The sequence below is a fragment of the Glycine soja genome, chromosome 10 (assembly GCF_004193775.1).
Source record: "Glycine soja cultivar W05 chromosome 10, ASM419377v2, whole genome shotgun sequence".
In the NCBI taxonomy this organism is placed as follows: Eukaryota; Viridiplantae; Streptophyta; class Magnoliopsida; order Fabales; family Fabaceae; genus Glycine; species Glycine soja.
In genome coordinates, this window is record NC_041011.1 from 53,055,270 (window position 1) to 53,078,527 (window position 23,258).

General features: G+C 36.1%; 2 protein-coding genes and 1 long non-coding RNA gene across 4 annotated transcripts; 1 reads left to right on the top strand and 2 right to left on the bottom strand.

The window, feature by feature from the left end:
- The first annotated feature begins 909 nt into the window (after positions 1–909).
- On the top strand, positions 910–3,700 carry LOC114370068 (ATP-dependent DNA helicase 2 subunit KU70-like). 2 transcript variants are annotated; one of them, XM_028327354.1, is made up of 4 exons: positions 910–1,024; positions 2,095–2,197; positions 2,385–2,568; positions 3,325–3,700. In XM_028327354.1, the coding sequence occupies exons 1-3, from the start codon at positions 925–927 to the stop codon at positions 2,542–2,544; spliced, it is 363 nt and encodes a 120-aa protein (XP_028183155.1). In that variant the 5' UTR covers positions 910–924; the 3' UTR covers positions 2,545–2,568; positions 3,325–3,700. The 2 variants fall into 2 exon arrangements, 1 of the variants encoding a protein (XP_028183155.1); XR_003657757.1 differs by lacking the exon at positions 910–1,024 and adding an exon at positions 1,758–1,954.
- A 545-nt stretch (positions 3,701–4,245) lies between these two features.
- On the bottom strand, positions 4,246–5,491 carry LOC114370069. Its single transcript, XR_003657758.1, has 2 exons — positions 4,794–5,491; positions 4,246–4,714 (listed from the first exon to the last, which is right to left on the bottom strand). It is a non-coding gene; the product is annotated as an uncharacterized LOC114370069 (long non-coding RNA).
- Positions 5,492–6,469: 978 nt separating this feature from the next.
- LOC114369976 (phosphoglucan, water dikinase, chloroplastic) lies at positions 6,470–22,491 on the bottom strand. Its single transcript, XM_028327257.1, has 18 exons — positions 21,578–22,491; positions 21,396–21,482; positions 21,168–21,299; positions 20,780–20,905; positions 20,509–20,687; positions 19,628–19,712; positions 18,006–18,170; positions 17,847–17,899; positions 16,882–17,090; positions 16,667–16,785; positions 16,152–16,222; positions 15,820–15,937; positions 11,391–11,477; positions 11,227–11,313; positions 11,057–11,133; positions 10,776–10,926; positions 9,540–9,651; positions 6,470–7,795 (listed from the first exon to the last, which is right to left on the bottom strand). Exons 1-18 carry the CDS (start codon positions 22,367–22,369, stop codon positions 6,891–6,893), a joined length of 3,555 nt encoding a protein of 1,184 aa, XP_028183058.1. The 5' UTR covers positions 22,370–22,491; the 3' UTR covers positions 6,470–6,890.
- Positions 22,492–23,258: the final 767 nt, after the last annotated feature.

A 23,258-nucleotide genomic window follows, 5' to 3' on the forward strand; every position in this document is an offset into this window, starting at 1 on the left:
CCTTCTAAAAGAGATAGGCTCAGAATGCAGAAGAAGCAACGAGAATGCAAACATAGTTTTATACTGGTTCGGCAAATTTCGTGTTTACGTCCAGTACTCAAGCATCCCACTTGAGATGTTCCACTCTCTTTGAAAGAGAAGAAAGAAAGAAGAATTCTCTCTTTAAAAGAAGAATATTACAATTGAAGTCCATGGAAAAACTCTTAATGAATTTGCAAGTGTTTGTCCAAGAGTTTCTTTTGAGAGAGTATTTGGCAATAAAGTTCTCTTGGAATCTCTCTTATTTCCTTTTGAGAGGATAAGATATTTTGAATAAGCAAAACTCTCTCCCAATTTCGTCCCAAGTCATACATATATATAGGCCTTTGATGGTCATTCAAAATTCAAATGATAAAATGTGACGGTTGACGATATTCCTTGAAAATCCTCTCTGGTAATCGATTACAGCATTAGTGTAATCGATTACCCAGTTATTTTTCTTGAATAGTTGTGACTCTTCATTTAAAATTTGAATTCCCAACGTTGAGAGTATCTGGTAATTGATTACAATGAAATCTTTCAAATGTTCTATCACAAATTTCAATCTATATTTAAAAAATCTCAATAATCTCATTGCAATCTCAACAATACAATCTTATCATGATCTCCATTATTCATTTAATCTATGTTTTTATCAGATTCTTATCTTGTGTATGATTGTTAGGAAGAAGTTATCCAATCAGGTGGTCAGATTGAGCCGCCTGGAATGCACATAATTTATCTTCCATATTCTGATGACATCAGACTTGTTGAAGAGGTAGAGAACTGCTATATTTGGACTTGTGTTTAAACCTTATATGTCAAAACAGTGAAAACCAAATTTTAAATATGAAATTATTGTTGAGGTGTGCATGATTTTTACAGCGTTATTCAGATACAAGTGGGATGGTGAATATAGCAAGTGATGATCAAATAAAAAAGGCTGCTGATCTAATTAAGCTTATTGACTTGAAAGATTTTTCAGTATGCCAATTTACCAACCCAGGTACCTCTTCTTGACTCTCTTCCACTTGATCTTTCTTACTACACCCTCTCCTAGATGTTCTGTGGTTCTGTTTATACTTCTAGTAAGCTTCATTTGTTTTATAGTAAATTATTCTTGTGTCTGCTATATCTTTTAATAGGCCTCACGTCTGCTGCATTGTGTCATCATTACACAAACCTCCTTATAGACTGTTTACTTGGAACTTCTTTAAGATATTGGATTAAGCATGTTGATGATTTCTATATGCAGACTGGTTGACAATGAACAAAGATAGTGGGTTAAAAAACTTTTCACTACAATTTAAGTAGCAGTTTTACTCGAGATTTCTCTGAATATACTTTAGAATATTCATTTTGCTTGGAGATTCTATGATCTCTGCAACACTGATAATTACTACATTTTTTTGTTGTTGAAAGCATGGTCTATAGAATTGAATTTATACATTCAATTCCATTAGCTTTACCCAGGAATTGGACCTCTTATTTTGTGTTCTGTTGAAATCAATAGATTATAGAAATATATTAACTTTGTAATAACATTTTACTGATTCACACTCTGTTTACTTATTTTGATACAATTCCTTGATAATGTATGTTAGGAGACTTACTATAAAATAGGAATAACTTAATTATCTTTTATCCTAGGAAAAATAGAAATAAGTTAGCTATCTTTTTATAGAAAAATAGGGATTAGTTATCCTTTTATTTATCTTATCTTTAGGAAAAAAATATTAATTAGAGGTATGTTATGGGCCAGGCCCAAATAGGTGGATACTATGGTAGAGGGGAGGCATTCCGATTAGTAAACCTTGTGGGGATAAAGAAGTGGCTTTGTCATAAAAGGGGAAACCCTTTGGAGGAGAGATTATCCCCTATTTTAGTTAATAAAATTGTTCTTTTCCTTCTTTTCAATTTCTGAATTCCTAACAGTGTAAGATCATTAACTACTGATATGCTTGCTATATGTGACTTGTTATAGTTCTTCAAGTTATTATTATTCCCATTTGACAAAAAAAATAAAAGAAAATGATATTATGATTCTTGTTGTTAACAAAAAGTTTTACTTTTCAGCCTTGCAGAGACACTATGCAGTATTGCAGGCATTGGCACTGGAAGAGGATGATATTCCAGAAATGAAAGATGAAACATTACCTGACGAGGAAGGTTTAGCCAGGTAAGCTCAAGGTTTTCATAATATATTGAATATTTTGTTGTGCCTGATTTGCAGGTTGTAAAATGAAACTTAAAGAAAGAAAATATGCCTGTTTTATCCTGTTTGGCCTTTCATATCTCTGTTGGAAAATGTTTGCTGTTCAAGAGTTCAGTATCAAATGATAACCCTTCTTATGCATCACCTGCAGACCAGCAGTGGTAAGGGCATTAGAAGAATTCAAAACCTCTGTATATGGGGATAATTATGAAGAGGAAAATAAGCCTGGCACTGGGAAGCCTACTGAAGCCTCCAAGAAACAAAAAGCAATTGCTGAGTTTGCAACAAAAGAGTGTGAAAACTATGACTGATGTGACCTCGCTGATACTGGAAAGGTAAACATTGAAAGTTATTTCATGCAGTGCTTTTTTATGGAAAGTTTGATCAAATTTGGGATAAGTAGGCGTGCTTAAGTCTCAAGCCAATTTTACAATGAACATAGCTAGTTACCTACTTTTTTATGGAAGGTTATGCAGTGATTGGTCCTAGGTGTTTTTTTTTTTCTATATCATCAGCTTTTGTATTTCATCAGTAGACAATTTATACTTAGCATATTTTTTTACCTACTTTTTTCCCCGGAGAAGTCTGCCTATTTTTACATCTAGGATTTACATATACAACATATATCACTGTCAAGATTAAGAGTGAATTTTTTGATTATTTAGATTAGATATTTCGATTCCAAAATTAAAAAAAGTAACATAAGCCTGTAGAAAAATACAGGCAAACTGCACTGGATAAGCCATACATTTATACCTAAACTAGCTCCCCATGTTAAAAAAAGTTAGACACCATATAGAAATTTGTTATCAATGATCCAGCATCTACGCAAGTTCCTGTTGCACACTTGGTATAAATCATAACAGTAGAGCAAAAAGGGAAACATAAGGTTACACACTTGTAATTATGGCTCGAAGTTCCCATACTGTAGACAAGAGGTTAGCCACACTTCAAATTTGAGTATCTGAGATCTGATGTCTTGAAAGTTTAGGTGGGACGTGTAGTGGCTTAATATTTTCAGTTGGCTACCTTGTTCCTCTCTTTCAACTTTTAAAATTGCTGATACGGAATCATCTGATCTTGTTTTGCAGTTAAAGGACTTGACTGTGGTGGAGTTAAAATATTATCTTACAGCACATAATCTTCCTGTTTCTGGGAAGAAGGAGGCCATAATTAGCCGAATATTAACTCACATGGGAAAATGAGCAAGGGGCTGACGTTTTATTAATGATTTTGTAACCTCGATAAGTAGAATGCAAGACTCCTCCTAGCCACCAGAGCTGCTAAATTGATGCTTTGGTATACTATTGTTGACCCGGTTTGGATAAAAGACTGTTTTGTACTTGACTGATCAACATGGCAGTAGGGTACGTAATAGCATATTTTACTGGTAGAAGACATATCTTATTAGACCTCCAACCACAAAGTAACACATCTTATTTTGCAAAATGTAAAGTTATTTATATCTTCCTTTTTATTCACACACCTTTTAAAAGTCCAATTATGATCATAACCCAATCAATATCACTATAGACAGGGAAATTACAAATAAAAATATTTGCGATTACAAGGTGTATTTTTTCCTTTGCCCAATTTATAATTTCAGTTGTGTTGTACTCATTTTGCTCCAGTTGCTCAGAGCAACATGAAATACTGCCAAGTCTTTAAAGAATTAAATGTAAAAATGATCAGGCTTCTGTTTCAACTCTACTAAGCGTTAGCAATTGCAATAGTAACCAACAAGAAATTTTTATACAAAAAAAAAATAAAAATGTACCTTGTGTTGCCAGAATATCATGAGTTTGGTTTTGGAAGGTGTTGGCTATTTGGAATGTTAAAAGTAAAATACAAATAACAAGGTCTTGGTCTTGGTTTGTTTCCCTTCAAAATTCAAATTCAAATGATGTAATATGATTATTACCTGGATTGTTTTGCACATTAAAGTTACATTTATAAACAAGGTCAACTCTTACTCAATTACAGCATTGACTTGATCTTTATGCACAAGAAGATCAACGTTGAATTCACAATAAAATTTGATAATAAACAGAACAAGCGTTCATAACAAACAAGTACTTAATCTTTCAATTTTCCTGTTTCAAGCAACCCACTGGATAATACACTACATGATATAATCTAGAGACTTGAATTTACAGAAGTCCACATGTACCAGATATACAGAGAAGAAAATGACCTCCAGCTAAAAGGAGAAAGGAAGAAAGAAAGTATATACAATGTTATTAAAGGAATGTGGATATTCCTTTTCTTTTTACAAGACTACATCTCTCCATTAAGTGACATATGTGTTAACAGAAAGTATATACAATGTTGTTAAGCCTGAGGGGGATGTGAGTGTAATTGTCAAATTAGTGAAGTGAGGAGGAGGAGGCTATTGGTGGTTTTGTTGAGGTTGGAGTCTAAGTAGCGTGGAGCAGATGCCACAATGGTCACAGCATCTTCGTTTGATAAAACATCACATACCTGTGATGTGAGTGAGAAATGAAATCATGTAATATGATGATGGATGATAAAGGAAAGAAATTTAGGAATGAATACCGACCCCATCTGTGGCTAAGACAACAAATTGATCCCTTTGAGTGAGGCGGTGATATGAGAAATCAGGAGCAGAGATGACTCCAAAGTCCTTGAGACAAAAATCTCCAAAAGCACGTGACATGGCAAGGCCAGGGGAATCAATGTTGGGGAGCCATACTCGAGCAATCCCTGGTTCGTTCTTAATGGCGAAGACCCTTCCTTTACAAATCCTTATCCTCTCTGCTTCCCTTGGAAGATGTGGCTTGTGGTCAGTGCTCAACTGGACAGCAATAAGAGAACCATTGCTACGATCTTGGGTAGCTAATACAGCTCTGGAGTCATCTACATTCGCAATAACAAGGTCATGTCCCTGCTTCAGCAACGTCACACCCGTGCCCCCGTCATCTACAGGCACGATCCCATCCCCAAAGACGACGACAACAACAATTCAATCTTGATTGATACCCAAATGAATTGAATCCAATGAAATTCAAAGATGTGTCTTTGTCCAGAAATGGGTCACAAACTAGTAGTATTATACGTAAGTTGTAAAAAATGAAATGATATCATATATATATATAGAGAGAGAGAGAGAGATGGTGGGACACGTCACGTAGAAAGAGAATAGAATGATTGAAGGAAACTCGACTCAATCCGCTTCACTTTACAGCACACCATGAATCCATCCAATATTGGATCAGTTAGTTGTACTCACCTCCCATAATTCTCTCAACTTCTTATCCTCTATCCCTTCAATCAAACCAAACCTATTCAAATCCTTCAAATTTGGCTTCCTTTCTAAAAAAAAACTACAATACTAATTAATATTCTTTGAATTTGATTTCACAGGATAGTTACCTTTGATTGATTATTAAAACACTAATAAGATCATATCAACAAATGCTTATTATTTGTTGAGTTAGGGATACATTTTTTTGTCTAGACCACTTGCATCCTTAATAGATTTATTAGAGTTCCGATACCAATTTATAACATAGTAATACTGTTTCCTTTTTTTTTACCATCATAAGGGTTATATTTCAGAGCTTAATCAAGAAAAATCAGTGATGTACTACTCAAACCAACTCATTTAGTACAAAGGTAATCTTTTTGTACATAAAATTGGTGCAAAATTAATTGTTTTGTATTTACAAATAACTAGTATTTTAGCTTCTTTATTGTATTTATATAATTAAAACTATAATTTTATTTTGACACTTGTTATGATTGGTGGTGAATCTACTTGAATAGTCTAAAACTAAATCATAAATTTCTGATGAATTGTTTTTTTTTTCTTATACTCAAAAGCAACACTTATAGGAGAAACATTTACATTTTGCAAAATGCTAACGTACTATTTGATACACTCTTTTACACATCCTTTCTTATTAATTGAAATTTTTAAAAAATCATAAAAATTTGTAGATCCTATATATTATTTAATAACTCTCGTAATTGTATAGCTTCCATTAAACTTCAATCTGTATGTTAAGAGAAATGCTCTCTAAACAATTTTTCAAAGAAAATACCAGTATTATAACCACCCACATCAACTTCAAGGGTCCACGTAGTTACCCGGAAGTTTTTATTTTTCCACCTAAATCTGGGTCAAGTACTAAGTATTGAAATGAATTTCATAGTAATAAGGTCAGTTAATCATTATTTGGCTAACTCTAGCAGCAACTATCTGTGGGCATTATATGGAAATCCTTGGTGAAAGATATATTTATTGGTTACATTTACATAAGAAATGAGATATGAACACGAGGTCTTCTGAAAAACAGAAGAGGTAAAAGTGTGTTCAACATGGAGGGACTAATAAAAGAGATTAGACACTTGATGCGTATTAAGCTAACTTTTTAAATATCATGATGTCACAAAAATGTAATTCAAGAAATAAATCTACGTAGTTTACACAAGATACAATCGTAGACAGACCAACCGTAACGGCTGATTTCATATCCAACAATTTGTCGAAGTCGAACTTCATTCCATTTCCATCACGTACATGCTGGAGAACATAGCTCTGGTGCAATAGAGAAGCATGTGCTTCCTGTATTAAATGTGTACTCCCAGCAACTACGGTGCGATGCAGCCGTATCGAGAGAGAAACAGGAGATCTCTACAGGGGTTGGGGCCTTGTCTGTACGATAAAGATGTCTTTTCCAACAAGACATCCTTCCACATCCTGTGGGCAACCAAACTTTCTCTCCAGGAAAAACCCAACTGCACAAAGACGTTGACCAAGTTGTCCACGGAAAACTGAGTCAACTGTCAGTGGTTTCTTGCTGTAATCAACAGTCAAACGGATAATCTCCCCATCTGCAGGCCCTGCACCTCGTACCAGCAATTCCTCACTGAAGTTTGCAAAAGCCAATGTTTGCACTTGCCCGTCAAATTTCCCAGATGATATACGCCATGGTGTACCCCGGGTTCCAGAAGCTAGAGTTTCACCAAGGCCAGAAGCAATTTCAGCCTCCACACAATTATTATCCTGGTTTGTTGGGCTCACGGTATGTAGTACAAATGATAAATCCGGTGAAAGCATTTCTTGGATCAGTATTGCCATCGAAGCTTCCTTCTGAGGAACACCAGCAGCACGGCGGCTCAAAACTGCTCTCCGAGTGTACAGTGAAGCCCATACTTGGCTAACTGCATTTCCAAAAACTGTTGGATTGGAAGGACTAACGTTGGGTATTGATTCATAAAGTCCAGCTGCTGACATTCCAGCTAAGTCCTCAACATTGGCACTGGATCGAACAATTAAACGTGCATTGCTTGGGAATATTCTCCCAATGCTTTGAATTATGTCTTTTGATGGCTTCAGGGAAGAAATTAATTCCTGGAGTTGATGGCATAGAACATCAAGTTCACCACCCTCCAGCTTGGCTGTTTCTATCTTTTCCAGGATAGACCTGAATGCTTCAGTCGAATTGCTCTTCTCTAGCTCCAATTCCATGGATCCAAATGGTAAAACTGCCCCAGAAGGAACTCGAAAAGAAGCAGGCACTCCCTGATCACTGTAAACTGTCATTCAAAATTCAGATATTAGAAATATGATTTGCAAGAAAATATAATTGTTGTTAATTATTATATTTATATCACCAGTTAGTCTATGATTCTGATCACTGAAAATTAAAATTGCATAGGCATCTTCCAAAATCATCTTAACCACCATCAGCAATCATCTTCAAAGATCTCATTTAATTGACAAGATCTTAAAAAGAAATAGTATGGTTTAACTTAGCACTTCAGTCTATTTGAATATAAGAACATAAAGCAAAGCTGTACAGAAAGCGGGAGAAAAAATTCAGAAACATGAAATTTGCAGGAAAATGCAGCTGATATAATCAGTGACAAGAGCATAATTAATATTTGGTTTTACATGTTTTAAGCTAACATGTTTAAATCAGATGACATATTTTGAAATATGACATGACATGCATATAAGACATGGCATGAGTGGACCAAATTTTTTAGCGATAAAAGTTTTATCAAGAGGACAAATGTTATTGCTTCAAACTAAAAATGTCCAATTTTGATAATTATATACATTTTTTAATGAAGGACTCGAACTGTTAGAATTGCAAAAGGCTTAAATATTGTTGGAAAAAATCACCTAAATTGTGGTCACCCTTAGATAGAGGGGGTGATGAAAGCCTCACATGGCAAGTAGCCGTGGGCAAAACGGGGACATATTGAAGTCTCACATCGATTAAAGATAGTGTCAAGATAAATTATATAAGTGGAAAACAATCCTCACCTTAAAAGCTGATTTTATAATATTGAGTTATGTCCAAACCCACTTTTTGACATGATATCAAAACTTATCCTAGATGGGTCCGTGTGTTTGTCATCATCTAGGCAGAGGTAGCTTTGAGCGTGACAGGGGATGTTGGAAAAAATCACCTAAATTGTGGTCACCCCTAGCTAGAGGGGGGAGGGGGTGTGTTAAAAGTCTCACATGGGCACCGGTAGTCAAGGACAAAAGGATACATGTTGGAATCTCACATCAACTAAAGATAATGTGCCGAGCAAAAAAAAAAAACTAAAGATAATGTTGAGATAAACTATATAAGTGGGTCAATTTTGAGGGGGGACTAAAAAAACAAACTTTAATTTGGGGGACTTAAAAAAATTATAACCCTAATTAGAGGGACTAAACATACTTAAGCCATTGCAAAAAACATTCTAGGGTGCATATGTAACAGCTTATTTGAGAATTGAGACTTAACACTGATGAATATCTTATGCAAAGTCATGCAGAACAGTATGCATATAAATCAGTGTTTCCCTACCCTCAATGACTTGATATGTGGACAATATTAACCTATTTGTTATTATAGTAGATAACTGGTTGGTTGTTTTGCGTATAAAAGAAGAATTCGTTTAGAGGAAAGAGTAAAGAATCCGACCACAACACATCCTCCTAGAATATATGGGAAAAAGCAACTCCAAGACTTCAGCTCATGAAAAAACATAACATCAATTTTCAGATGAACAAGAAGATTTAAAGCATTGTTTCAATAAAATTCTCTAAGGATAAAGTCTTGAGCTGGCTAGTCTAAAAAAAAATAGAGCTGAAATTTCATTCCTTATGAGTGTTAGCAAACTAGAGAGAGCGTTTTAAAACAGGACATAGTATCAATCCATAAGAAATATATCATTAGAAAGATAAAATATGACACTACTTGAGTTGAAGTCAATCAATATATTGCGATAATGATGGTCTGACATATTTAGGCAACACATTGCTTTTATTGAATCCTACCTTTATCAGAAACTGCAGACAATGATGATAAGTGACCACATGCAGCAGCCTTTGCACCTGAAGTCTGTAGCTCTGCATCAGGAAGCAAGATAACTCTTCCAGAAGAAGCACCCTTGATATGAAAAGAAAAATTATGCATTAGAGGTCATTTTTACGAAGAATTAAGAGAATTGTAATAGAATAAATGCTTGGCAATAAAAATCATTACTCTGAATAATAAGAGATTGACATGACATGACATGTCATAATATAAAGCAAGAGTTAGGTGATGCTAGCAAGTTCCGAGAATAAGGCAATGTAGAGTTTCAAGTCAAAAGATAAGGTGCATACATATTGGGAATTGTATTTTTATCACTAAGATTTAGGTGGATTAAATGCAAAGTGAAAGATTACATTTTACTAGATGAAGATTATTTGAATGGATGCAGTGGAAGTTGTTTTTGTTTCAACTTTCAAGAAAACTTATTTCCTATAGTTAATGACAATCTTCACTATAAATAGAGAAGAGAATTAGTGGAGAAGAAACACATGAAGAAAGAGTGTGTGAGAAGAGAGATTGTGAAACAAAGTCACTTTGTTGAAAGAAAAGTGTTTTTATGTGAGAGTGTTATCATTTCTTGTAACCATTAAGTGGGGTACTCGGGTTTGTAGAGTGATACACTATTTAGGGTGGATTACAATCTTGTAATCATTTTTTGATAGTGAAATACTTTTGAGACGGTTCCGTGGACGTAAGCAAGAGGTGTTGAACCACATTAAATTCTTGTATTTGTTATTATTTTTCCTACGGTGTAATCTTTATTGTGTTCTCATGATCCTTTGTGAGGGTGGGTAATTTTATTTGTGGGAGCGTTGATTACCCAACAAGCAAAGATAGGTGCTATTTGGTGACACCGTGACAATGCAAAGGTTCAAGGTAGTCTGACTAGTGGCCACAAGATTGAGGGGGCAGTTTAGGTTAAAGAAAGTGCAGCTGTTGTGGGGTATGGTGTGAGTGTTGCATACTTACTCTAATACTTATGGTAGGATACAGGGTTGATGGATGCTGAACCAGTAGGTTGGGGGTGTATGATTAGCTCCGTAAACTGTTTTACAAAATAGTTTTTTTAAATTAAAATAAAATAATTGTCTAATTTTTCAACCCTAAATGTCACTACTTTCACCAGCCTAGGATTTATCTCCAAAATATCAACTCAGCCAAAAAAAAATTAAGTGGATAATTTTATCATTCTCTACCTGATCAAAATTGGAGATTCTACCAGAAGAAAAAGAAGGAACCTCAACTCCAGAGACACAGTCATCAGAAGAACTTCTAATGGAAGAATTGTCTTCTATGTCAACTGAAGAGGACAACTTCAGATTAACCCCAGCAGTTGATGCTTCCAATCTGAAAAGTTAAATTGAACCAGGAAAGGAGAAAATGGAAAACATTATTGCATTAGATATGCTCACAAGATTATATCAAAATATTTTGAAATAAGTATTCATGGATGGGAAAATTGTCTTGACAATATAACCTCACATATGACCCAATCAGCCTTTGTATATCAGCAACCTTTTCATCATCTTCACACGTGACAAAGATGACCTTTTCCTGTAATAAACAATAGCTGTATGAATGTCATTGACATATTGTATATACTCAAACTTCAAAATTATTGATTGGATATTTAGAAAGAAAAATTTCCTGCCGTGCCCTAACACCGAGATGAGATAAGTGAGGCAGCTCTTGCTGAAGTATAACTCCCACTATGTTCCTCCCAGCAGCTGTTACCTGCCAGAGTAATCAACTTATAATCTTAATATATTTAGTATTTCCATAAACTCTCAAAGAAATACAAATATATATACCTCTTCATCACCATCCGCTTTGTTAACAACAAGGATAATAGGTCCTTCAACTGATGATGGTAGTGAACCAGGAACAATTTTTTCAACCTAGGTCAAAGAAATCCAAATTCATGTTAGTCAAGATTTTTTTTTATCCGCAAAAATAGTAGTATATATTAATATGATAAAGCAGCACAAGGGGTACTGTTATATGTACACACATTAGTCTCCCATGCAGAGGTTTGGTTCCCTAATACAAACTATTCAGCAAATTAAGAAACCAAAACTCAGACTGTATAGGTTACATAGATCATCTCAGCACCTAATCCTAATTCCCCCTTATTACAAAGCCCTCTCTGATATTGCTGGACCAATAGTAGAAAGGTATGTCAAATCCTTTCACAAAAAATTGGCACCCATAGGTATCTCTCACCTCCACTGCAGGAACCACTCCTAGGCTCCACCTGAACTGCTCCCTAACTGTTGAATGTAATGGTTTTTTAGGTTCGAATTCAGGTAAAGTCTAGGGTACTTTATCATCAGAGGGATCCCATCATCCTTCCACCCATCTTCCTAAAACCTAACCTTTGAACCAGAACCCACGCTCCATTTTATTCCAGATTTGAACGAGATTTCCTCCCCAAAGCTGTGGCATATAGAGTTAAGATCTTTCCACCAGACAGATTCTACGGAATTCCTTCTATTCTCATTCCGGTTCCTCCACCCACCATATTTTGAATCCAGCACTCTAGCCCATAACTCTCCTTGATGATGAAACAGATTCCACCTCCATTTTTCAAGAAGAGCACAATTAAACTTGGTCAAATCTCTGATTCCCAGACCTTTTTTCTCCTAAATCTCTGATTCCCAGACCTCTTTTCTCCTTCTATAGACATGCTGATTCCCAGCTAATCCCTGCGATCTTCTTCTGCTCTGTATCTCCACCCCACAAGAACCATCTCTGTAGTTTCACCAGCTTATGTACCACCTTCTTCGAGATCTTGAAAAATGAAAGAAAGTAAATAGGAATTGAGTTTGGGACTGACTTTATCAAAGTCACCCTTCCCCCAAATGATATATGCTTTTGTTTCCACTTTACCAATTTACGCTCACATTTTTTGACAATAGGATCCTCAGTCACACTACTTCTTGGGTTTGCCCCGATCGGGATACCCAAGTAGGTAAAAGGTATAGACAGCAGGCTGCAGCTAAGGTAGGTTGCAACATTCTTCGTCCAATGCAATGGCATTCCAATCACCCTAAACTGTGTTTTTGCAAAGTTTATTTTTAAACCTGACATCATCTCAAAGCTCCTTAGCATCACCTTGATAACTCTCACATTTTCTATCGATGCTTCCCCAAAGAAAATGGTATCATCTGTATACTGCATGATACTAATTTCAACCTGATTTCTTCTAACCAAGAGTCCCTTAAACTGATTCTTTTGCAAAGTTTCTCTCATTAGGCCCGTTAAACCCTTTGCCACAATATTAAACAGAAGGGGGCTAATGGATCCCTTTGTCTAAGTCCTTTTTGGGGAATGAATTCAGCTGAAGGGCTCCCATTGATCAATATGGAGATAGAGGCTGATCTAAGACATCCTTCAATCCAAGTGATCCACTTAGGACAAAACCCCATCCTCCAAAGCATGTAGACCAGAAAATCCCAACTAACTGAATCATATGGCTTCTCATAGTCGACTTTGAACACCAAGCAGCTCTTAGAACCTCTTTTCACTTCCTCCACCGCTTCATTAGCAATGTCCTACACTATGTAGCATGTGTCTGCCTTCAATAGAGGCAGTTTGTCGCTCATCAATAACATTTGGCAGCACCTCTTCAATCTTCTTGTTAGCAATTTAGCCACAATCTTGTAGATGTAGTCTATCAGGGATATAGGTCTGTACTGATTGAGGTTCTGTGGATCCTGTACTTTGGGGATTAGTGCTAGGAACGAAGCATTTGTTTCCTTCGAAAATCTGCCATTTACATAGAACTTGTCCAAGAATCTAAGCACCTCAGGTTTAATTACATCCCAGAACTCCTTCATAAATTTGAAGTTTAATCCATCCGGTTTGGGGCATTTATCTCTCCCACATTCCCACACTGCATCTCTTTTTTTTTTGGAAGGCAAAAGATATATATATTATTAATAGAAAAACTAGTACCAGTGGTACTAGAGATACATACAAAGCACCAGAGTGCTGCCCTCCAAAAAGCCCATCCTAAAACATGAGATTAAGGAAACCCATCAAAACTATCCAAAGGACTTCGAAATATTGGAAGACCAGTGGATGAAGCTGGTATTAAAATCTTTATCTATAGCCTTGAACCAGGACCAAAGAAGGTAAATGGCATGATCCATGACTTTATAGGGGTCGAAAGGACTTCCTTGGAAAATCAGATTGTTTCTATGATGCATCTTTTACTTCCTTCTCATGAAAACGATCTATCAGGAAATCATTTTGATTTTGTGCAATTACCTGAAAAATTACCCCATCTAGCCTCGGCCTCACCTCCTCACTTTCCTCAAATCTCTTCCTAAAGAACTGATGGACCTCTTCTTTGATCCTGTTGGGATCTTCTATCCAACAACCATCAACAAGAAGTCTTGACGGGCCTCTTCTTTGATCCTGTTGGGATCTTCTATCCAACAAACATCGACAAGAAGTCCTCTTAGCATATTGTGTTTGCAGTTCCCATTAATTGTGAGATACTAGGATCCTGTCTAGCCTGCCATCTTCTACCCTGCCATTTATTAAGCCATTCTGCAGATACTAGGATCCTGTCCAGTCAGCTTTTGGCTGTCCCATTAGGCCTGTACCCCTTCAAGGTACATCTTCCACTTCTAGGCCTGTACCACTAGGACCATGTCATCCCCAAGATAGTTTGGCTTAACTCCTGTCTTGTCTCCCACATGAGCTTATCTTCTAATCTATTGAGCACCGACAATTTCCTCAGTCTCCCAACCCAGGTATTATAGAAACGTTTCACCTGTTCCATGGGTATGCTCAACTGCAGTGATGAGTGAGATGTTATTGATGTTTGATGCTTGTACCCCTGGAACTCTCTCCTCCCCACACTTCTATTGCCTGTCACCACTACCTTCGCGTACGACCTTGACTTTGTCCTTTGGTGTGGATATTGATTCGATATTCGTGCATCCCCTGTGTTGAATACCATGTCATTCTTGCTATGTTCCTAACCACCCATGCCTGTTCTACTCCTATTCATGCCCACCTTATTTTGCACCTCCCTTCGAGTTAGATTTCCCAGCTGTCGTCCTCTGCCATCCGTGCTTAGGGAGGATAGCATGGAGTTTAAGGCCACCGATAACCATGCTGTCTAGCTATTGTTCAAGAAGCTTCACATCCTCAACTCCTTTGAAATGCACAAAACCGTACCGCCGTTCATTCCTGTTTTTGTGCTTTGCAATGAAAATCTCTCGCACATCTCCCCATGTCTTAAACTTCAGCCACATATCCTTCTCCCCCATTTCCTCCGGAAATCGTGTGAAGTAGAAGGAGTGGACGTCTGTTGCATCCCTCCAGTTACTGATTTCCACATCCCTTTGCCTTGCTGCTCCTTTCCATGCTGCTCGCTGACTGTACCATTTCCCGTCATAGTTGTGACTTGGTCCCTTTCTCACCCATGCTCTGTTGTGTTCCCTCAACCTCTCTTTGTATCTCTCTCTGACTCTCCTCTCTCTCTCTCTCTCATATCTCTCTACACATCACTCTCTCTCTCTCATGTTAGTCAAGGATGAGGATATCTCTAACCTTGTTTGTTACCTATTTTGGTTATTACTTTGTTTTTAGGTTTTGCTTGTATTGAGAGCTATAAATTCCCGTCTTCCCACAACTTGAGGACTTCCGTTTGATAATTGATAGTATAGAATTACTTGATCTCATTTTTATTTTATATTATTATTGTTGTTGTTGTGTCTTACACCATGTGTCTCCATCCTATTAGTACTTTACTGTTTTCATGGACTCTATCTTGCCAAGAGTGAAGCTTCAGAGGCTCTTGCCCGTGATGGGTGGTGAGAGTGTGCAGATGGAAAAGGTGGCTCTGGAGAGAAATGAGACCTGTCTTTTGGTTCCATTACCTTAACACAAATATGCTATAGGCTGCAAGTGGGTCTTTGCAGTCAAAATAAATCTTGATGGTAATGTACTAATGTGAGAAAAAAAAACCCATAATGCTGTACAGAATACTATTAGTGACAAGAAGTTAGGCATCATTATCATTTATGCTCCATCTTGCACCAGTGTTAGTAGTTTTAGTATGAGGATACATTCACTTCTAAAATATAGGTAAGGGATTATTCACTTCTATAAATTCAATAAGGGTTTTCCATAAAGGTCTCTCTCTCTCAAACTCACAAGCACACAGTAAATATCATAATCACATTGTACGTGATATTTCTAAATGCAACTTGGTAGTGGTACCTGAACAAGTTTTCCTAAAGCAGTTCCTGGAACAAGAACATCCCAACCTTGAGAACCAAGTGTGTTTCTAACTGCTTTTAGAAGAAGAGTACATAGTTTTGAAACCTGAAAAATCACACTAAAAATGTACAGTAGAAAAGTTAGATATCATGTATATACTTGTTATGTTTGGTAATGGTAGTGAAATCCTTAGTCTAGGAATAAACATGACAAGAAATCACAGATATTGGTGAAAACACTTTAGAATATAATTCTTGAAAAAATTATCTTACTAAATTGCAAAAGGATAATGTACACAAAAGAAAAGTATGAAGGATAGAGCATTATCATACCCAGCTCGAATCTCAGCTTCTGTATATGTCCTGACACTGTTTTCAGGTATTCCTAGAGCTTTTCCTAGTATCTGCAACATTTAAAATGACAAGTTTATTTATTTCATGATATATGCATTTGACATGTAAAGGAACCCAGCTTTGAAAACCAAACAGTACCAGTCTCATAAGGCATATATTATTTAGCTTTGAAATGAAGGATGAACTACTATCAAGATTTCCTATGTCTGAATTGAATTTGTCTCAATGTTCGGATTCATTTCTGATTAAAGGTTGTGTAAAATTTCAAAGATCCTCATAGGTCACAAATTAAGGCTATTTAGAGTTATTAAGACTAGCAAACTGTCTGTTAAGTTAATTATATATTTTCAGTGTACAAACTTTTTGAATTTTTTGTATTCCCTAGTCTCGGTTGTACTCAGCCTCGCTTTATGTCATTGGTTTAGTATCATTTTACTAGACATTAAAGGCACAGGCCTTTAACATAATCCTCATAATAATACTCTCCAACGGACCTGGACTTTCTGAGGGAATATCTTAAGAAGTTCTTCAGTATATTCATCAGTTAGCCTCTTTGATCTATCAAGAGTAGCTTTCAGTCTCAATGTCCAAATAGTCTTGCCATCTTCATTTCCTGGAATAAAAGGGAGTACATTTAAAATGAAAAATTAGTCAACACTGTCTAGAATGATTTAAAAACACAATTCAAGAAAAGACCTGAGAAAGCTACCTTCCGTTTCAGAAAGGCCTCTTTTACTCCAGGTGATGAGCTCATTTTCAATAGCACCACATTCTTCTGGCTTCCAACCAGATAACTTCAGCTGGTGGACTCCAATAATAAGTGCTCCAAGTGGATCATTCCATGAGTTTAGATTTTTTGACTGAATGCTTTCAGCCAGCCGATGAGCACCTCCCATAACTTCAAACTCATTGAGAAATCTATTCATGTGTTCAGAAGTTAATGTGCTACCAAGAGAACGGTCTATAACTCCATCAAAGTCAAACAAGTTCTACATAATTCAATCATACTAAATCCTTATCAAGTGGCATATAGATTATAGGCAGATTGAATTCACAGCTTCCCAATATTTTGCAGTTATTTGAAATCAACATGAAACTTCATATATTTTGCCCTTTTAAAGTGTTAGACAATCGATTTAATTCTTTAACTAATTTCAAGGTCTAATTAACATCTATCTCATGTATTTTGAGATTATGTATTATTCTAGTGTTATCTAGTACTGTATAAATAGTTCTTTTTTTTGTCGGAAAAAGAAATATATATCAATAAGAAGCACAAGTAGTGCCACATAATAAATGTACATGTAGCAGCACCACTGTAAGCAGTGTCGTTGAGAAACCCACACACCGAAACTAAGCATGTACCGGTTCCCATAAAGCATCTTAATTTATACAGCTATCCTGCATACAGAAAGATGCATGACTTCCCCCTGCATACACCTGGATGTTAACAAACACAAACATAACACCCCCCTTGTGTCCACTATCCAAAAAAAAACCCAACAAAAATACCTCCAAGACAGATACCCCCATGTGTCCACTGTCTTAATAGTTAACAAGTACCCCATGCTTTTTGCAACATGTGTCCTTAATATATTTCACAAAAAAGCATTCAACTACTGAATATCTTACAATTGTAAAAAGAGTAAATTAGGAAAAAGGTGTGACAACAACCTGCTTAAAAGAACGAATGAGTAATCCTCAAGTCCAATCTCACAGAGGCGCCACTGTACTTTCCAAAAAAGATGAGAATCAAAAGATGTTCTGGCATTCTTTAAATAGCTAACCAGACTCTCAAGGTCTGGCTAAATAATTGAATAAAATTAGTGTCACCTTTTGACGCATAGCTATTGCAGAATCTGGAGCATCATTCCTGAGGCCACTTTCAAGTCCCTTTACAATAGTTTCTCTCAAAACATTTAAAGATTCCATTGTTTTAAATAAAAGTTCAATTACTTCTTCTGTGGCAGCAGTTGATTCTGCTGCAGCATCCATATTCTGGAAAAGTATAAAAGATTGTCTCTTATCAGTAGATACCATTATCAGAACAACTATAAATACCACAATCACATGAAAAAGATCAATGCAACAGTGCTGCCCACCCCCCCACACAAGAAAGGAGGAAAGGAGGAAAGGAGAGGAAGTTCTTATCCAAGCTATAGCTTGACAACCACAATATTTCACCTTCGTGCTGAATCTGAGGAGCATAAATTATTTGGTTTTCGTATTCTACATCTATAATCCATGGAGAAGTATTTTGACTAAAAGAGAATCAAGAGAGAACAAATGGCTGAGAGAATAATGCATCATAGAAGATAGCAAGTTATTATCCTAAATCCATTATTATATTTTAGAAAATAGGATAACCACTCTACATCTTCTCACAGTCATATGTTTTCCCCATTTTGTGACACGTCTTTCAAACTTTTAAATTTAATAAAACCAATATTTTTTTCCTCTGTAATTAGGTATTCAATCAAATGATACTTTCGTGTTTCTTAATTTTTTTCTATCAGTACCAAATTTTCTCTGATCAACATTAAGCATATTGGGTTGTTTGAAAATCATCATTAAAATATTATTATATTAATTAAACTAACTTTTAAGTTTTTTCAAAGTTACAAGTTTCAAACAATTATATTTTGTTTTAGTTTATGTTAGTTTATTACCAAGAAAAATAATTTCATATCCTTTAAGCCAACCTTCTCTTAGAAAAAAAAATTCACACTTCACCTATATTACAAATACCCATGTAATGCACAGGATTCTCACAAAAATTATTTATATGAAACATTAACATTCATTATTTTTCTAATGACTTAATTGCATTTTTAGTCCCCCAACAATTGTGCAATTTTTGCCCCTCAAGTTCTAATTGGGTTAATTAGGTCCCCCAAGTTTTTTCTTATTTAAAATCAGGTCCCTCCATCCTGATTCCATCCAATATTTTAAGTCATCCTTCTGTTGTTCACTGCTATGATGCTATCATAAAAATAATAATTTACCCACAAGCATCGTCAACACCACAATTAAGTAAATACAGCCAAAGCAATATTTTAGGTCATTTAGTTCAACTATTCTATGTTTTTTAGCTAGTACACTGTATTTACTCACTGCTATGTCATGTCCAGATTGTCACGTCAGCTAATTACGTTAAATATTGGACGAAATCAAGATGGAGGGACTTGATTGTGAATGGGAGAAATATTGAGGGACCCAATTATCACAGTTGAAACATAGGGAACTAAAATGGCACAATTGCAATACCTGAGAGACTAAAGATGCAACTAATAATTTTCTAAGTATTCCATCCCCTATCTAGCTAACTCACTAACTAACTAATTGTTCCACCCTGGGTTATCTAACATCTTATTCCTATTAGTTTATTCCAGTGTCAAACCTTGAAGTCAAATAAAGAAATATAGATACAAGAGAATTAGAAAAAGTAAATTCACCTTTTTGCACTCCAAGAATGAACTAATTGCTGAAATGCCATATTTATCCATAGATTCATGAATTGATTCTAGCTGTTCAGCAAGACTGGAACATGACAAAGCCATATGTAAAACCATCAAATCATGATTTTCCAGTACTAGTTTTTTTTGTGGACAGAGATTTTCCAGTACTAGTTAGATACAAGTTCAAATGATTTGAATATATCCTCGAAATTTAGTATGCTTTGCTCACTCAAAAGTGTAAGATCATGATTTTCCAATGACTAGTGTAATGCAAGTCCAAATTATTTGAGTATATCCCCCCCCCCCCCCTCCACCACACCCCCACACACACCCTCTGTAGGCCAAGAGATGGTAAGCCTTGGCACAAGAAGGTTGCTGTCTTGTGACCTTGGTAGTCACAGCCTACAAGTTCTAGTCCTGAAAGAAGCCTTTCTGCATGTGGAGTGCATGACACTCCCCACATTTCATAACACTGGAGATTAATGCATTGGGCCACCATTTTTTATTGGAGCCCTTTAGCAAGTTGCTTCCAATGGGATTGAACATGGAACCTCCTAAAAGGAGAAACTATCACATAGTGTTCAACCAGTTGATTTTCTGACTTAAGGAAATATATGATTACTTCAAAATGAAGATTTTCTAGTCAGCGATTCAAATGCATGAAGTTCCATGATCAGTCTATTGGTTTACAGTGATACAAAATGAAGAATTGTGTATTCAAATGATGGGGCTGTGATCATGTAGGGAGATTCCAATAGAAAACAACATAATGTTAAAATTTAATAACAGAAATTGATGTGAAGAAGAAACAAAACTTTCACATGTGATTACAAGGGATACTTAGTCATGTTTGTGATAGACTGATAGTCATGTCAAACCTGCTAGCATTGAAGAAGTCTTTGAGTTCTTGATGAAATATCTTGAATTCCTTCACGAACGGTTCACTATATTCTGCAGGGTTTTTTGTGATTTTAGCAAGCATAGCTTCTGTAGCAACCAAATCTTCAGGTCCAGCATTTCGGTGAAGCTTGTTTTGTATTGTATGCTTAATTTGTAACTGGAGAATAAGCAATACAGAAAACAGTTGACCTATTATTAACATTGAACTACAATGAGATTTCATAGTTCAAGTACTTTGAAAAGAACAACCTTTAGGTCATGTGGGATGTCATTCCGATGAGCAATGTCTCTAATTCGAGTAAGAGGAACAGATGCAGTGAATTCAGCCTTGAAAGATGGCAAACATGGATGAATCTTACGAATGACTAGAACTTCCTGTATGTTGATGAAATTATGGCAAATGAAAGAAGTAAGGCATAAAATTTATTGGACAGTAAGATAGAAAAGGTGGCAAAGAAATATTATATCAACAACCCTGTTGGAACAATTTCCAATTCTTGGACAATTAACATGGAACACATTAAGAAGATATGAAACGAATTGACTGCATTTGAACTATACTATCTTCATCCGACCTGAAATAAGGTTATTGCAATATTGAACCTATGACAGAAAGATCTACCCTCATATAAATCACCTGTGGAGATATATCCTTGCGACTAGTGTGTCGCTCTAGTTCACGAAATATAAGCCTTGAGATCTCAGCATGCCTATTGGGCCGGTGGTGACCTCCATCTTCAAAACAAGAAATTTGCCCTGTGTTTATCCACTGCACGAGATGATCTAAGAAGGGCTCAGATGATGATATTCGATAAGAAGAACATAGATAAGATGATTGAAAATGAAGAGAGAGAGAGAACAAGACCTTGAGATAGATAGCAGAGTATAGGAGAGCCTCCAATCGATCTTCCCCTTGCAGACTTCCAGCTATAATATCACGCACGATATCAAGCTTCAAAGTGAAAAATAAAGATAAAGTTAATATGTTGATTTAAAAGAGGCATTATACCATAGAGCAGTTATGTTAGGGTGAGGGAAGGGCAGTACCTTTCTCCACCAATTCCTTGCGCTTTGATCGGCTTGAACGAACTTGAGAGGCAGGCCTTGAAGACCTGAAGTGTCCCATTTCCGTTCTGTTTCATGGGACCGATGCTCGTTGGATCGCATGAATGAAATAGGCTTACCTTGCCACTGACCAACAAAGGGACTTGCCTCTGATTCGGAAACAGACTCATTAATATCTGCATCTTGTACTTGTTCATCATCATCCAAAGAATGTAGCTCCAAAGTCTCTTGAGTGGCGTCCCACGTAGCCACGGTGGCAAAATTACCTGCCCCTGGCACTTTCAACACTCTGTTTTCTCCAGCTTCCCAGACTAAAGTGTCGTCCTTGTTGACGGTGACGAATTTAAACTCAATGTGAAGGGTCCCCTGCCCTTGTTCAAATTCCAAGTCGCACACCCATCCATTTTGGGTCCAATTCAAGGGCACACTGTTGGTCCAGGAGCCTAATTCTTTGGTAGATCCGCGAATGACAACGTGATCGCCAAATTGAACCTGGTGATCTAATCGAACTTGCAAACGAACTTTGTTCTTCAGGGACTTGTTCTTTCCTTGTTCTTGTTCGTGTTCTTGGTCTTGGTCGTCCCTAGTTTGAGTTTGGGGGGAGGAGGAGACAGCGGAGATAAGCGGAGGCAATCGGAGATGGAGAGGGCGAAGGTGAGGCGGAGGGGGAGGGATAGATGGAAGGAGGAATCTGAAATGGTTACTAGGGTTATGTTGTCTGTTCCGAGAAGGACAGAGATGAATGGAAGACGCATAGACACGCAGAGAATCCATTGCGATTGCAGTCACACTGGATGGGATATTGGGATCAGGGAGGAAGAAGGATATGATATTTTCTTTCTTTGGAGAGCGAGTATATTATTACACTCACTCCACACACGTGGACGACACCTCAACACCTGCATCGCATCCATCTCACTAAATTATATTTCTGCCAACGTTATTTCCGTTCAAAATAAAATATTAAAACAAATAAAAATTTATTCTATTTTCATGCAAACCTTGTACACCGTATAGAGACAAAAGAGAAATCATATGTAATACATATTATTGAAATAATTTTTTATAACTTGTATCATGGAAATGATACTTTCCAAACTCATAAATTACTCTTATTCACAACTTCACACCTATTCTTTCACTTAAAAATCAATCTTTTTTTCTTCTTTGCAATATTAACTTTTTAAACATATATTAACTTATTAAAAGATATTTAATAAGTTAAAAGAGTCTACATTACTTAATTAAATAAGATTGTATGAGTTGTTGTAAATCTTTTAATATTTTTTTTAATTTTATAGATAAAATAAGATATTTAATAAATTTAGTGTTTTAGTATAATCAAATTTTTGTAAACTCACAATTGACAATTTCATTAATCTTACACAATCTTTTTTAAATGTGGTTGCATCACATAATGAAATAACCATGCTAACTTATCATATTTTTCCTAAAAAAATGCCCAGCAGTCTAATACACACACCTTGTGAAGGAAGTTTTTTTTTTTGTTTTATTTTTTTTATCAATAAATATTAATAATTAATTTTTGTTAACACGACAAATCAAATCTGCTACTTTTTTTCTTCTTCTTTCACCAACCAACCTTATCACTCCTCTTTGTGTAGGAAGTGGCAATAGATAATTTTTCTTACAGTTTATTGTA

Excerpts from the sequence above, each read along its gene's own strand:
- LOC114370068 (XM_028327354.1), top strand. The coding sequence starts at position 925 with ATGGTGAATATAGCAAGTGATGATCAAATAAAAAAGGCTGCTGATCTA. Across the intron at positions 1,025-2,094 it reads ATGCCAATTTACCAACCCAG|CCTTGCAGAGACACTATGCA; the intron begins GTACCTCTTCTT and ends TTTACTTTTCAG. Across the intron at positions 2,198-2,384 it reads GACGAGGAAGGTTTAGCCAG|ACCAGCAGTGGTAAGGGCAT; the intron begins GTAAGCTCAAGG and ends CATCACCTGCAG.
- LOC114369976 (XM_028327257.1), bottom strand. The coding sequence starts at position 22,369 with ATGGATTCTCTGCGTGTCTATGCGTCTTCCATTCATCTCTGTCCTTCT. Across the intron at positions 17,900-18,005 it reads CAATAGCTATGCGTCAAAAG|TGGCGCCTCTGTGAGATTGG; the intron begins GTGACACTAATT and ends TGGAAAGTACAG. Across the intron at positions 11,314-11,390 it reads AAGCGGATGGTGATGAAGAG|GTAACAGCTGCTGGGAGGAA; the intron begins GTATATATATTT and ends TTACTCTGGCAG.